Genomic DNA, 16,162 nt, shown 5'->3' on the forward strand with positions numbered 1-16,162 from the left:
CTTGACTCAAATCCTTATTGAATTGCATTATCCCCTCTGAAGCTGAGTTTTTCATATGAATAACATCAAGGATATAGAGTGCAGGCTCTCTTAATGGTTAATTGCTGTCAAATTGTCATGACCCGGAGTTTCTGTCTCGTTTTGTGTCTTATTTTGAAGTCCTTGTGTCATCTGTCTCCCTGTGATTGTCTGCCCTGGTCCTGATTGTTTCCTTCTGTGTGATTACTAGTCCCGCCCTCATTGTGTCCACCTGTGTCTCGTTCCCCTGTGTCCAGTCACCTCTACTTGCCTGTTTATGTAAACCCTTTCGTCGCATTCCCCAGTGAGGCTTTGTACTGTGTAGTTTGTGTTGTCGTCCTGTTTAGGCGTTTATTACCTGTAAGTTCAGTATTAAATATTTCTTTGGAAGAAGTTGTCGGCATTTGGGTCCTCTCTCTCGCTATGACATCTTTGACACAAATTTACACTGAGAAATCCCAATGAGATCATAAGCAACATTGAATAAACCACGAAGCTTTAAAATAGAAACTTCAGGGAAATGGCTGTGATTGTCTTTTTCTCCATTTCAAACATTAGAAGAAACTCTCATTAACTGTCACTTTGGTTTCAGACCAAATCCAGCAGCCCAAAAGACAGCATGACATTTACATGCTTTGTCACAGGCCATCTCTCTAAATTATAATGAGGTGAAAACCCCTATAATTTAAGGATGAAGACACATAAAATATAATTTGATAGTATAAAGTTGCCTGCCTCCTTGTCAGAGAGTTTAAAACAATGCAGACAGACAGGCTGTGCTGAGGGACACAATGTAGCACACTCATTAGTGATTGCATGACTTATGCTCTCTCCTCTTTTGGGCTTGGCAGCGTCGCAGTGCAGCGGCTGGCCAATGAATCACGCTTCATTCTCTATGAATTCTGGGAGCATAACAACGTGTGGAAGAAGTAAGTATTTTCCCGCACCACATGCCTCATGACTAAGGCACCGTGGCTTCGTCAAATAAACCCCAAATGGTGTTCTTTGCTCGGCTTGAACTCCCCGAAGGAAGGTCGGTTCACGCTGTGTGTAGTAACAGTGTTCTCTGAAAGACTTTAATGAAGGAGGAGAGGAATTCATGTTAATGCGACCTCAACTCAGACGACTTGTGATGTCTTGATGACTTGCATTCATTTCTCAACATGTGACTTTATATTTGGCATCTGAGGACTAGAACACATTCAAAATGAACTTCAATGATACCAACCTGCATGAAATAGTCACAAGTAGGATGCTGAAGGCTCTTGTGAATCTTCCTGTGCAGTCACCTGCAGACCAACTACAGTAAGACCTTCCAGAGGGGCAACGTGGACTACCTGGAAACCCCTGAGAGCATAACCACCATGCTGGTTCCTGGTAAGACCATTCATTAGAGCTCCAGCTGTTCTCCCTCGCCTCTCACTAAAAACTATCACGTACAACCAATAAGATCACGCTAGCTTCCACCTGACTGATCTTACACTTCTAAAGGGTAAACTCTGCAGCCTTAGGTGCCCTGTGGGGAGTCTATCACAAAGATGACCCTCAGACCCTCAAAGCTTCCTTTTAAATTATTGTCACAATGCCAAAGTACCAAGAAGTCATGCTGTGAGATCTTTGATTTGAGTATGTTAAAAATAAAGTATGATGTTGATACATACTCAGCTTGATGGTTCATTCTCATCTTTGGAAACAGTTTGACCACGAACATCATTTTAAAAAGAAGAAGGTTTCAACTTAACTACTGAAGCTGTCAATCACAGCTCATGGCTTCTCTTTAGGCATGAAGCAGATACGTTATTATGGAAAATAATTGCAATGTATCCAACTTAGTAATTTAGATATCATAATAAAACGTTCTACATGATAATCAAGCAGCTCCAGAGGAAGGCACATCTGTCACTGATTACATGTACCCACAAATGTACAAAATACACACATCCACAGAGGAGAGCGTGCTCAGACAACTTTGAGGGTCACTTCTTTTCTTCCTGTGCGTCTCCTCCACAGCTTCATGGTGGGTCCTCAACAACAACTGAACGTGCACGAGCAACCTTCACAGATCATCACTGACGGGTGCCGAGAGCTACCTGTCAACACACCCGGAAGTGCATAGCAGCACACATACAAACACACATGCACGCACGCACGCACACACACACACACATGCACACACACACACACACACACACGCACGCACACACATGCATTAACTCAATACAAATCTTGTGAAGTCGTGGTGATTAGTAGTTAAGACTTCCATGTCCCATCATAGTAATAGGTGGTAGTCTGAAATAGTCCACACGTATGTGTTTGTTTACACTCATAGACGACGCTCTGACGTCCTAAAAGCAATAACCTCATCAGACGGAGACCCATCTGATGATCTGACATCATCACTGTGTTTTAACTGACATCATCTGCAGCCCGGAGTAGATCATGAGGACGGAAGCGAGCGGTGTGTGTTTGTGTGTGTGTGTGTGTGTGTGTGTGTGTGTGTGTGTGTGTGTGTGTGAGAAAGGGGGGGGAGATAGAGGGAGAGAAAGAGAGAGGGAAGGACATATACTTATATCAATTGTAGCAGCTCCGGCGAGCTCATTAAAACATAATTATGTTGTGTCTGTATTCAATGTGTACAATAAGATAAGCATAAATAAAGACAATATATTGTTGTGTATCATGTTTTTACCCTTGATTATTTGTTTGTTGTCTATTAGTCTGCTCACACCATATCTAAAAAAGAACACCTCAAGGAACGGTTGTTTCGAGTTTTCCGGTTATCCCATGATGCAAGTATCAGGTATGGATACTTAATTCCTAATCTGACTTGTGTGCTTGCAGTCAAAATGGTGATTTTACTTGAAATTGGCAAGAATAATGCAAGAATTGCATTATAAGAATAATGCAAGAATAATTATTCTTATTATAAGAATAATGCAAGAATTGGCAAGAATAATGCACTTTAATGTTATAGAATGCTGACAACATGTAGTTGTTGGTCTGCTGCATTCTGTGTGTATTCCTGATGGTACGAGACCATATCACACACACTGAGCTACGCAGATAACTAAAGTAGCCTACTTTAGCAAATGTTTGCCAATCGCACCGCCACGTGGACACATAGCAGTACTGCAGCTATGAAAGAATAGGCCGCTAATAATTATTCTGGCTTTTTTAATTGGTCGCGAATTATGAACACCAATAAGTATTAGTTAAATATTTTGTACAACAGGTTTATCATTTTTCGTATTACTTTCATAGACCAAGTAATCACATCAAATCAGTGAGTCTGCAACAACAAAATGGTTCGCCCACACAGGTGTTATCAATTCCCCTGGGTAATTAGACGTTGAGCCTGGTTGAAGTTCAGCCAAGCTTTGCTTGGATTTACCTGATTACCTACAAACACGATCTACCAATCAGAATGAAGATAGAATATGATGTCCCGCCTCCTCAACAGCTTGTTCTCGTCCACACAGTCCAGAGAAGAAGTCCAATCAGGCAACATAAGACACCTGTGTGAAGTGTGCACTGTGGATGTGTTGAACATTTTGAAAACATAATTTAAAAACTGTGTTTTCTGCATTTCTTTACATCTGTAGATATGAACATGAACATGTCTATGCTTTTGATAAAATGTTACATTTGGAGTGTAACCTTGTGATCATTTCAGCATAATGATACAAATCTGAAGACACTAAGATAGTTTTTAAGCATTTTAAACTGAGAAAAATGTTCCTCTTGCTGCAGGTATTTTATTATGAACATTATGATCGTTGTGACTCATCAGCAACAGCAGTAATTTAATCCAATGATAAATGCTCCTGGCCACTAGAATGTCATTAGTGCAAATACTTTACTTTGTAATGGTGTAAAATGACAATCACTTTTTTAAATATGTTGTATTGAAAGCTTGTTATGTATTTGGACCCAACAGGAGTGGAGGAAGCATTTAAATCCCTCTCTTGAATAAATGTATAATACAGCAATATAAAAATACTCTTTATGTTTATAAGCAGTTTTCTGTAAGAAGTACTCTTTGTTGAGATATAATTTGTATTATTAAATTACCATCAATGACACATAAGTATGTAAACAGCCTTTTCATTTTACTTTTATTGTTGGAAGGTTTAATCTATAGTAATTTATCACATTTCATTAAATTATGTTTTAAATGAAAATATTTAATCTGAAAAGTATAGAACCGTCAAATAAACAGTAAAGAGTAGCATATTTCCCTCTGAGATGTCGTAAAGTGGAAGCATAAAGTAACTTCAAATGGAAACCCTGAAGAAAGATATCTCTACATTGCTTAAGTATATTCCTTTTGTTGAACCTTGTATCCAGGCCTGTCGTGGTACGTCTGAAACATCACAGCCAATGAGCATTCTGTACAATATGGGCAGTTTTTGCATTTTATTGATAAATTATCATTTTGAAAAAGACCCACGAGTCGTCTTCTGCCTTCACCTTTCACTACAGTTGTCCAAGTACTGAATTTGAACTATGTACAAAGAGTTCTTTAACATTGCGTTTTGCTTTGTCATCATCATCATCATCATCACATTCAAAACAAGGTTAGAAGTTTGAGGTGCGCCCACGCATCAAGGTGAAGAGACAGGAAGCCGAGTACGCCTATCGTGATGCAAGCTAGCTAGGTCACCGGAGGTCAGAGCGGCGATTATAAGCGGAGGGAGGAAGAGGAGGGTTTACATTCTAACTCTCCGGCTGATGGAGCCAAGACAAGAGCATCATAAGCTTCAGCTACCTGTCTGAAAACTGACCGACTCCACCTCAGTGACAGAGCATAAGCAAGTCAGCATGCAGACATGAGTCCCATGTTCTGGGATCATATTAAAGAGAGGGCAACATAAGCGCAGTGAAAAACAGAAAGTGAGGTACGGTTCAAAATAACTCAAACACAAGGGTTATTGCTGGAGTGAGTTCAAAGCTGCATGGCACCAACAAATTAACACTTTCGTTGTTGATCCTTTGCTCTTCTTGAATAATGCTGGGCAGCAAAGTTGGCACAAATGGGTATTTAAGAATTAGTTTTAAAAAACTGATGATTTAGAGTTAAAAATCATATAGCGATACTATGTCAGTTATACACAGGCAAGATAAAATAGTACAATACAGTGTGGGTACTCAGCTTTCTGTAGCTGGAGTTTAACTAGCAGCAAAACAACACATACAATTGCATATAATCGTTGTGCATTGGGCAAACTGTTTTTAAGAGGTTGGCTCATTTTGCTCTGGTCAGTAACAAAAGAAACCAAGAGCTGAACAACAACAACAACAATAAAAGGTCCAGAAAGAACAAATCCAACCAGTTAGCTAAACTATCTTCTTTTTCTATTTAAACAATATGTTGTCATTTGTAAAGAAACATCAACATTTTTTTCGGTTGATTCTGGATTTTAGAGGATTTTGGCAAAACCTGGCCAGGATTTGAGTCCTTGTGGACTAGTAGGAGGACTGATTGACATACATTAGGCTTGTTCAGCGGGTCAAAACTCCAAAACCTTCCAGACGAAAACAACAGGATTCAAGATACACCTCTTCAAACACACACAACGCCTCTCCAACACACTCCTGTCCGGACGCTCCGAACATGACCGGTTATAAATCTGAATGGAAAGAAACTAAAAGTGGGGTTTGTTTTCCCAGCTCTAGGCGAAGCTGTTCTCCGGGTAGCTGACTTTGATGGCGCCCCAGTAGCAGGCTCGTATCAGACAGATGAGACCCAGCAGGTAGGCCAACGCCCAGGACACGTAGGTGGCATTGTAACGATTGGCAAAGTCCCGAGTCCCAACCTGTTAATACAGAGAAGAAGAAGAAGAAGAAGAAGAAGGTGGGTGAAATATCAACCCCAAGAATATAACCTTTTATCTCGTCTCCATCAGTCAGACATCCACTTCATCAGAAAAGTGCCAGAGAAATTGCAACTAGCTCAGTATCCTTGATTTTAAATATTATAACGTGATTATGATTCTAATATCATGATACCAAGTTGTAAAAGTCTAAATGGAAACTGAACAATATGTTTGTAAATAAAGGAAAACATATTTTCTGAACAGTTCAGTGACTTAATGGACCAAAGTGTATTTGTTAGGGGAGGGGCCGTCCAACTCCTCATCTCAGAGGAGCCTACAGACCTCGGTCTTTGGACGGTCCTCCATTCGTACATTTGTTTTCTGTTAATGTCTGCCAGTATGTACATGTTATGTATGTACTTATGGAAAATAAATTACTTACTTACTTACTTGATGTAAGATTATGCACTAAAGCCCCGTCACAAGATGTGTCACGTTACATCTCTATTTATTCCTTCTACTTTTCACATTCTATGTACACTGTAAAGCACATGTGAACATTTCTCAAGGGTTGTGCCCCTAAAGTAATCTAAAGACTTCCAGATGTCGGCTGTGTGGCTCTATGGGTGAAGGTATCTGCTCGTCATTGGTCTTCCACTAGTCCGGACTTCAATATCTCAACATGTCATGAAATATTAAAAAGAGCTCTGAGCTCCGCCGAAGGTGAAAGCTACCGGCTTGTCTGATCCCCTGACTGTTTATTTAGCACCACCCTACACCTCCCTTTTGTGGTTGAGTATAATATCCATTCATTCATATTCCTCTGAGGATGAATTGTAATAACTTTGATAGCCTGACTTTTATCTGGTGTTGTCATCTGGTCAAATGTCACAACTGTCCAATACTTTGATTTATGACCAAATACCTGCAAAACTATTGGTTCCATCATCCTCACCTGTACTTTGTGACGAGTGCCATCAGTGAGGTCACAAGCTAAACCAAGATGTTGAACATGATGATCATTATTATCATTATACCTGCTAAACATTACAATAGAGAGAGAGTCATCCCTACATGTCCAGGGACGTCATTGTAAGAGATTCTTTTAGATAATTTCCAGTTCAAATTGCAAAATAACAAAAGGGGAGCTAGATGTTTCAAATCCATTTAGCCCTTCTGGAAATATAAATACTGAAAGCCAAAAAAAACTGTCAGTCCATAAATTTGAGGGCGTAGGTTGTGATGAGTATTACACCTGTTGGCTATAAGCTGTAGAGGAATGACTTCTACATGTCGACCCAGGGAAACGTACATTGAAATAAAACCATTTAAAAGGTCTTTTGAATATGTCACATTAGGAGGATATTTAACTGGGGAACAAAGGACCGTGGATAGAGAGCATGTTACTATGGTGACAAAACATTTTACAGCCAGAAGCTACCGACGTGGCTGGAGACTCCCGTCTTGTTAAAAAAAACTTCTCTAGATAAGATAAACTTATGTCATCTCTCCTTTTAGGATGTTTTGCCTTTTAAGGTTTTTTTTCTCTTTATAACTTCTATGTTGTTTCTCTCGACTTTGTCACTATCCTGCCTGTTTGACATTTCCTGCTAAACGCCTTTATTGCTTTACAACTTTTGTTTTGAGTGGTACTTATATAAAAACAACACAAACGAGACAGTACTGACCGTTAAACCCACTCCAATGAAGATGCAGATCATTCCTACAGTTATATAAGCACAGCAGCGCCTCCGGGGGAGCGCATTGCCAACAGAGGATCTGCAAAAAGAGATAAAGAGAGAAGCAGAGGTCAGCGATACATTTCAGATACTTGTTTTGCTTGTCCTAAATCCTGGTCCTGTGAGAAAGAAGATTTCAATCTTCTATATCTTTTTATATTTGTGCATTTGAAACATGCTGAAATAGTTGCATTATGATACTGACTGATATGACTTCCTCCCATCTTTCCCAGTGATCTCCGTTTCCAGGAGCAAAAGATCTCTCTCTTCCTCTTTTACAGTACACATGAAAGCGCTGGAGGCCGGTCACATGGGCAACACATGCTCACGTTGACTGCTCCCCAGAACAAGGCTGGCATCCTTTTAATTGGTTTCTTTTTTTGCTTCACCATTTCTTTACTTTCCTCCCCCTCTCCGCTCTCACATGCCTCTCATGTGACGGGACTCGAGCATTCTTCAGGATCGGTTGGTGTGCAGATGGCTTAAGGGGAGCCCGATCACCTGATTTCTTACCTTCTCTTGTTCCTTCTGCTGTTTTTACGTTTCCTCTTTGTTCAACTCGATGTTCACAACTGTGCCACCTGACTCATTCCTCTGACCTTAACCACTTGATGTTTTTTTTACACTTAAGAAGGTTGCAGGAGTCTTCTAAATGATTTTCAAACCAAACATAAATCAAATGAAAACCAATAGCTGCCCGCAATGGTAAGAAAGAAATCCTCCAAAATGTAAAGTGATCAGTTAAGACAAGAACACACAAGTTGGAGGTACAACGTGAAACCCCACCGGAACTTTTCCACCTTTGTGTACTGAGCGAAATGGACTCACATTTTTTTGCAGTGGGGACACTTGGCTAGCGTGTTAAACCGAAGCTCCAACCACTGAGAAGAAACAAGAGAAGAAGACCTGTTTAGTTACATTACGGCCACACAAGAGAACACAGAAATACAACAACACACTATTATCCCACTGTACTTCAACACAATCAACACAAGATCTACTGGGGATGATTTTACATGATCAGTTATGATGGTTTGCAGGTTGTAAATCTATTTATTATGTCTGTATTGGAAAAAATGTGAAACAGTAGGCTAAATAAGCAACTACAATTACTTTTATGATATATTAGTTAGGGTTGTAAATAGACAATTGTTTCATGAAGGGTTTTGGTGTTAAAATCAGTTTTATGAAAATATGGATCCATCACAGAACAGAATAATTTAAGGTCCTATTGACACAAGTTTAATACTTGACTTTTGACATCTGGCTTGAGAGAAGGAATAAAAAATTCAATAGAAATTGAGGCCAAAACATCTTGATTAGTACCAGTTGTTTACACACTCAAATGTAATACAAATGGCTCTATAACTGAAGCGCTCTTCAAAGCCAGATGTCTACAAAGTCATATTATCACCCGTGTAAATAAATCCGCTGATTGAACTGGAGCAGGTTAGGCTGTTAATACGTCCACCAGTAGGACCAGCTTTCTCAACCTCTTGTGGTGCTGGGGGAGAGCCATCGCTGGGGATGCCAGACATTGGCTGGGATGTCTTGGCGTCCTCACTGCCCTACAGCCAGCGCAACAACAATGTGCACACGTTAAGAGGATAATACCACGGATTCTGACACGCTAGCCTGTGTCACACTGACTCGATACCTCAGGTTCCGCCCGGTCTGCCTTCAATGACACAGCTCGCTGATACTGATCTTCAACACACGGTGCAGGAAGACAATCTCATTCAGATCATTTAGATTTAAGATGAGAGTAATCTGCCAACGGCTGTAACCACACTGCTATCAAGTGAGATCGTTAAATAAGCCGGGAAAAGAAAGGAAACTTGCAAACATCATATTCAATTATGTAGAAAATCCTCTCTCACTAAATGTGGTTTGACTATCAATCGTGTTAACATGTACCAACAGCAGCTCAGCAACACAGTTATGCTTAAACAACTGATCGCAATTGGTTTAGACTTTGATTGTCTTGGTGGATTTTACACACAAGGAAGGTGTTGCCACAGTGACCGCAGACCACCCTCATCCCCTCGGGTTGGATGGGCAGTGCCGGCTGGGCGGGTTGCTCCTCCGGGATGACCATCACTGGGCTCAGGTTGATTATCCGTCTGCTGTCGAAGGAACAAACAGATGGACAAGATTATAAATACGACCCAGCCAAGAAAGGAATATAAAAGTGTTACGACATGAAAGGTCTTGATTGGCCTTATAAAAGTTGCCTTAGCAGAAGAAGTAAACACTCAGACTGAACTTGTGTGCCAGATACCTACCAGTTTGGTCGAGGACATCCTATCCTTCTGGACGTGTCTTTACAGATGAGCAGGCAGTTACAGGGACACCTCACATATTTCTTTCCTGTTGGGGGGGTTTTGATGGGCTGGAAGGCAACATATCAAAATCCACATCAACATATAGCTCTAAAAGGTGAGCATTGCCAAGATGAAATATGTATGTTTTATCATGCAAAATGATGCTGCGCAATAAAACAGAAAAGGCATGTGCACGTGGGATTAGATCGCCAAAGAGATGAACGGTGGATTGATGAAAGAAGACGAAAGTGATAGCCAGCTCAAATAAAAACAAATAAAGCTGAAGACTAAAGGCCTTTACTTAACTTGATGGTTGAACTTCTACAACCCAATACTGAACATCATCAATAAAGCCTCCACAGTGGCCTCCACTTACCGTGGCTTCATTGCAGACTGTGCACTTGACCACGTGCTGATGCAGCTTTCCATCCAGATTTATGAGCGACTGACAAACGCGGCAGTTGATGACGGGCACACCGGCGGCATCGGGGCTCGCGATGGCTGTGTAGGGAGGAGGTAGTTCGGCTTTGAGCAGAGGAGGAGGGCAAAGCACACAACATACGGCCAGCTGTTAACTGCATGCATCGGTAAGACCTCAGACATTAAAACAGACCGCATCACCAGGATCCTTACGATGTTAGAGACCACATTAGAAATTAAACAAGAGTTAAATGTAATGACAGAATGTCCTTGGTTGATAAAGGCTACAAGATGCAGCTGAAAGCTGTGGAAGGGATTAAAGTAAGTGGCTTTTAAATTAAGTTTTTTATTTATTATAATAATAAGCATAATGAAAATAATCTTTAGTTGCGGCCCCAATTTTATATTAAGTCACTCACAACAATAGACAAGACAAAAACTAAAAACTAACAATCACTATTATTACCAATGAGAATCATTTTTGGGACAAATTTAACTCGAAAAGGCGTATAACATACCAAGTTATTCAGTGATGTCTCTCTTAGTAACTACTAAACCTAGCGTGTGGTAGGTAGGCAGCCTGGAAACACTGCTTATATCATTTATGTCTCATAGAATCCAACTGTGTGTGACTTTAAAAAAACATGAAACAACACAGAGGGTTTAAGACTGGATCGCTTGGTGCATCAGTTGGAAGGGCAGCAATTAAAATGTCTCTGCTAACGAGGTTCATAAGCTTCTAAATATTTGGGTTGAGAAAGGGAGAAAAAAAAGCAAGGGCACTAATTAGTGTTTTATAAACAAGTGTAATGAACATAACTAAATGACCAGACTTCAAAAAATTTTCTCTTCATGTCTGAAAGAACCACTGTGATCCAACTAAAGTCTGCAGCGTGTAATCCCACACTAACCTGAGTTATTATACACATTCCAAGTGTTTTCAGAGTCTTACTCTTTAATGCATTTAATCCATAGATTTGCACCAGTGACTAGGTTTACGACTATTGTAGTAGTCAAGGATACATTACGACAAACTTAAAACTCCAGTAAAAAATGTAATTCAACCTTCACAAATTTAGTGATTTGTTGTTGTAATTTACTCCTGAAAAAAAGAAGTTATAAAGCAAAGTCACTTGACTTCAGTCATTAACTGAGAAATGAGAATGATCAAATCGGTCAATGAAATAATAATAATAATTATTATTAATATTAAATGTGGCCATAAACAATACAGTATATCTCTTGCATCTATGGTGCTATTTTCAATTATGTGTTACACCTGATCCAAGTCTACCGACCAAACACATAGGAGGCATCTAATCTGATAAAATACACATTTCCGTCACTCTGAATGAGCTGGTGGGACGAGTCAAGAGGTAAACTTGGCTCTGAGATTCAGAGACACTGGACAGTTGACACCACGGGGACAGATGGGGCACCCCGTCTACGATTGGGAAAACGTGGACATGCAAGCAAAGTATGCCAAAGACCAGACACTCGTACTGTGGACGGGCAGCAAGGTGATCCATTTCTACTTAGCCGTGTTAATCCAAGATGAAATCAAACTCAACAGTCAGCCCCTCTTCTCTCTGATACCCAGGAGAGGCTTGTTTACTCGCTTCTCTCCGCTGTGAAGCTGTCCTTCATGCATGTCTGAAACTGAATATGGAGGCTATAGCATTTTTGAGGTAAGACTAGAGGACACTCTACTTCAACTCCCAGCAGCACCACAGCATGCAGCCACCACATCCTGCCTAGCCGGTGCCATCAGTGCTGAAGATTGGCTTAAAAAAGCTGCTCGGGGATGTTTTCCTTTTTTTTAAATAAATGTTGCTTCCTGTTCCTGATGCGACATGAAATTAAAAGTATTTTTTTAAAGGTGAAAGGAAACGGTTCTGTATTTTTGTTTTTTGTCAACAAAACACATTTAGAGTTGTTGTTTTTTTCTACAAAGAAAAAAATATTTGAGGTCTCAGTATTTCGGTCTCGTTTGGCACGTTAGCTCTAGCTAAAAATGTGACTCATCAAAAACCGGCCACGGACTAAAAGGGGGGTAAATCGTTTTAGAGCTCCAGTGTAGAGATGAAGAACATGGCCTTAACCCTTGTGTTGCCTTAGGGTCATTTTGACCCGAATCAATATTACACCCTCCCCCCGCCTTTGGGTCATTTTGACCCGATTCAATGTTTCACCCTCCTGTTACCTTTATATTTACTAACATATTTTACCCTTTGGGTTCAATTTGACGCCAGTAATTAAAACCTCCAGAAAATTATTAGAATTAATATTGTTTTCCAAGTTTAAGTGTGAGGCACTTTATGTTTGTTTGTTGACTACCGAAAGAACACCGACATTAAACATTGAATGGGGTCAAATTAATCCTAAGGCGGGGGAAGGGTGTAATATTGATTCAGGTCAAAATGACCCTAAGGCAACACAAGGGTTAAAGCAATGTCATCATAATACTTAGTTAAATATTTGCTTTGCTTAATGACCATTAAGCAAACACACAGTGATGGTGATGATCAACCAATCATTGCCACTTGAGCTAACTCAGAACCTGGTGTGTCTTGTCTCGTGGTCGGTTACTGACTGGCGCTGACGTGGGGCTTTTGTCTGAAGGTTTTCAAACCACTCTCACCCCGGAAGTTTCCCCTTTTTTGGAGGAAACTCCACCCCAGTGGGGAGCCAGCAGCGATGCTGCTGTCAGCCATGTGTGCTGCCAATCAAATAATTACAGTAAATAAATATCCTATCAAAGGACTTTGCCGTCAATAATGTCTGCTTCAAGGGTGTTGTTAGGCCCGATGTGGTTATGGCTGATTAAAGTACACCTCGTGACTCATTCTCAACCAATCAGAATGTTTGATTTCATCCACCTGTATTATAAATGACAATAAAGACATGTTCACATTTTACCAGTCTTTCTTTGAACAATATGACATGGCACACCTCTCAGTCATGTCACTCAGTGACTCAGTTTTTTTTAAAGAATAAATAAGATGCATACAGCTTTAGATAAACAGACAACACTTAGAAGGTTAGCGCATCCTTTCGTTCATTCTGCCATTCAAGCGCAGAAACATCAAGCAGGTGACAGTGAAATCAAGCCCTGAGCCAGTCTCATCAAAGTCATTGGTCGCCGCCCCTCACCACCTGCAGTAAATCTCTGCTGGATACAGCTGAATAAAACCTGAAGACTCTGATCATCAGATAAAGGAGCCGTAGTTCTTCAGATTGTATAGATGTTCAGGGAATCAATACAGCAAAGATTGCAGTCACTTTTCACATAATAATTGACATCAGCTCAGACTCATTCAGTTTCCTAAATGGAGCTGATTATTAGTCAAAGTACATTCTCAATTGTGGCTTCTTTGACTCTGATTATTCAATTTTTTGCAAATTGGCTGATCGAGGATTCAACAAACCTAGAGAAACCAGAATTAGCCATAATCCAGGCTGCAGAGCAGGAGGGAGGAGAAACTGGGCCGTGAAATATTCTGACATTCATTTCGGTTTTTACTAAATCAGTGCTGAGACATCGAAACAGGCAGTCAGTTCACAGGTTATTACAGTACAGCATTAAAGTCTTTATGAAGAATCCGGTGGGGAAATATGAACTCTGCAAGATTAAAGTGCGTCAGAACAACAAAATATTCTCTCTTTTTTTAAACACTCGTGTCGTGCTCGACATTAGCCGTTTGTCCTGCAATTCTCTGCAAAGAGTATTAAGCGGTCAATGAAGCGATTCATTTGAGGCAGAACAAACAGTGTCAAACATGTCAAAGAAAGCCCAGAACAAAATGGCACAACGACGGGGAACATTATGCCACAGTGTCTGAAGCTAAATGATCTTATGTTACTACAAAACATAATCCATTGATAGGAGAGTCTGATCTGGATGTTTTTGTAAAAACACAAAGGAGGGAACTTTTGGGGGGGTTTTATGATGAGTAAAGCCTCCAGCCAAAAGAAATAGGAGGGCTCTTTGTGTATGTCTCCAACTTAAAAATGAGATTTGATCTTCTGCAACATAAATTCAGAATCTGACAACATTCAGTGCAAAGGCCAGTCCTCACAGCAGCGCTCATATATATATTCAAACTTTCTTGGCAAGATAAAGACCATACATGTGTAGTTTAGAGTCTATTGTTCATGCAAATGAGCTAAATGTCACACACTATGACATGTTGGCATGCGTTGGGTTGGATCCCATCCACGAAGGACACATCTGGGCCTTTTGTCGATTTGAAGCTGGGACAAAAGGCTGCTCGGCTGCCTCCATCTGCAGTGGGTCGTCTCTCTCCCCCGTCAATCAACAACATTAAAGCCCACCCCCAACGAGCCCTCACGGGGCCACATCACGACTCGTGGGCTACCCTTTCTTACGGTGAAGAGCCAAAACATGACGGGCCCCACCGAGTCTCGTTGGTTGCATGTCTGCAGTCAAAACATCGCTGGCTGTTATTGTAGGCCCCTCTTCTCTAACCCACTGCTCCAGTTCTCACAGTGCAAGCTCCACCTTTTTCTCAGCTGCGGATTGATTGCCCTCGCCTCGGCTCGCACCGCTGCAGTTTTATTTACGCACAAACCCGATACGCCCACGAATGATTCAGCATGCAGGCGGCGGAGGCTGTCTTTCATGTCGTGTGTTTACCTCGGGGACTTGAATCCTGCAGGTACGAGGGAGTAGTGGGGGTCACATTCTCGGAGTTGGGACCCGACAGCAGCGGAGATCGCTCGTCCATGCCGTCGGAGGCCATGTCGTTCACCGTGGACCGCGGGGCTGGGCGGGCAGGCACGGCGGGGCAGTCTCCTGGCTGCACCGAGTCTTCCCTCAGCACGGAGGAGCAGCCGGCGGCTAGTTGTTGGTGCCGAGTTGCTCCGGTCCAGCAACCCCGGTGACCGCAGCCTGGAGGGGGGAGGAGCTCCTCGGTGATCCCCTCTCGTCGCCCCGCCCCTCGCCGACACGCCGGGGGCATGGGCAGCGCTCGTGTGCGTTGAGCTAAAGACTGCACATATAATGTGATGGAATTTAGTGCAAAGATTATGTCCTGGATTAAAATGATGAGTAAAGCCGGAAAACTCACGCACGTGATTATTCAAATGTTAGAGACAATTGTCATAAATTACTATATAAAATGTTCTACTGGGACTCCGAGTAGTGTTTTATTGATTGGTGGAGGGATGGATACAGTGATAAATCAATAAAGCAGTGATTTGCATTATTTTCCACTAGGTGTCACTGTAGGATGACTTAGTTATGTGCAGTGCATCAGTATTTAGACCATCGTATTACTATTTAAGCTAAATCCACTTACGACCCCTCAAGACAAGTTGATTGTGTATGTGGCTTAGTTGTAAACATTGTTCCTTCTCAGATGTTTTTATTGGAGTGAAGATGTGTATTATAAGCTGATTTTGATTACATGAGGAAAAGAAAAGACAAAATTCTAAAACAAAAGTATTTAGTTTGCAGTCCTACTACAGTGACATTCATGTTACTTTGAATTTAAGAAACATGGTGTCTGCTTATTCACACCTTTGTGTTTTAAGTGTTTAAGATGGTATATCCTGATTTGTTTTTTAATCTGAAAGTTGGCACGTTGAACTATTTTTTTTCATTTAAAATGCAATACAATAATTGTCACTGACTATACCAGCCAAAAACATGGATGTTCTTCATCTGAATGAAACTGATAAACCTCTTCTCCTTCTTCTCCAAATGGTTTGAAAGAATGACCTGAAAGTGTGGACAAGATCCACCCAGAGTAATCTGCATGTTACCTTTCCAATACAAAACGTGTGTATAATGGTTTATCCTAATGATCTCAATCCATTCTTG

At 41.0% G+C, this 16,162-nt stretch overlaps 2 protein-coding genes across 3 annotated transcripts in view; one reads left to right on the forward strand and one right to left on the reverse strand.

The window, feature by feature from the left end:
• Positions 1 to 2,700, forward strand: part of necab1 (N-terminal EF-hand calcium binding protein 1) — a 41,791-nt gene extending 39,091 nt beyond the window's left edge. Inside the window, exons 11-13 of the mRNA XM_056419816.1 lie at positions 870 to 947; positions 1,304 to 1,395; positions 2,029 to 2,700. Of these exons, the coding sequence (XP_056275791.1) occupies positions 870 to 947; positions 1,304 to 1,395; positions 2,029 to 2,057 (199 nt within the window). The 3' untranslated portion in view covers positions 2,058 to 2,700. The remainder of the gene's footprint in view (positions 1 to 869; positions 948 to 1,303; positions 1,396 to 2,028) is intronic.
• Positions 2,701 to 4,419: 1,719 nt separating this feature from the next.
• pip4p2 (phosphatidylinositol-4,5-bisphosphate 4-phosphatase 2) lies at positions 4,420 to 15,383 on the reverse strand. 2 transcript variants are annotated; one of them, XM_056417390.1, is made up of 7 exons: positions 14,975 to 15,383; positions 10,274 to 10,398; positions 9,859 to 9,965; positions 9,576 to 9,699; positions 8,402 to 8,454; positions 7,523 to 7,613; positions 4,420 to 5,834 (listed from the first exon to the last, which is right to left on the reverse strand). In XM_056417390.1, the coding sequence occupies exons 1-7, from the start codon at positions 15,297 to 15,299 to the stop codon at positions 5,691 to 5,693; spliced, it is 969 nt and encodes a 322-aa protein (XP_056273365.1). In that variant the 5' UTR covers positions 15,300 to 15,383; the 3' UTR covers positions 4,420 to 5,690. The 2 variants fall into 2 exon arrangements, with proteins under 2 accessions (XP_056273365.1, XP_056273356.1); XM_056417381.1 differs by having other exon boundaries at positions 10,274 to 10,422; positions 14,975 to 15,382.
• Between the last annotated feature and the right edge of the window lie 779 nt (positions 15,384 to 16,162).

The sequence above is a fragment of the Pseudoliparis swirei genome, chromosome 1 (genome assembly GCF_029220125.1).
Source record: "Pseudoliparis swirei isolate HS2019 ecotype Mariana Trench chromosome 1, NWPU_hadal_v1, whole genome shotgun sequence".
Lineage (NCBI taxonomy): Eukaryota > Metazoa > Chordata > Actinopteri > Perciformes > Liparidae > Pseudoliparis > Pseudoliparis swirei.

Bases quoted from the DNA above. Each gene is read 5' to 3' on its own strand.
- pip4p2 (XM_056417381.1), bottom strand. From the start codon at position 15,299: ATGCCCCCGGCGTGTCGGCGAGGGGCGGGGCGACGAGAGGGGATCACC. The intron at 10,423-14,974 runs GTAAACACACGA...CTCTGCTCAAAG, and splicing joins GCAGGATTCAAGTCCCCGAG to CCGAACTACCTCCTCCCTAC. The intron at 9,700-9,858 runs GTAGGTATCTGG...TTCCTTCGACAG, and splicing joins GGATGTCCTCGACCAAACTG to CAGACGGATAATCAACCTGA.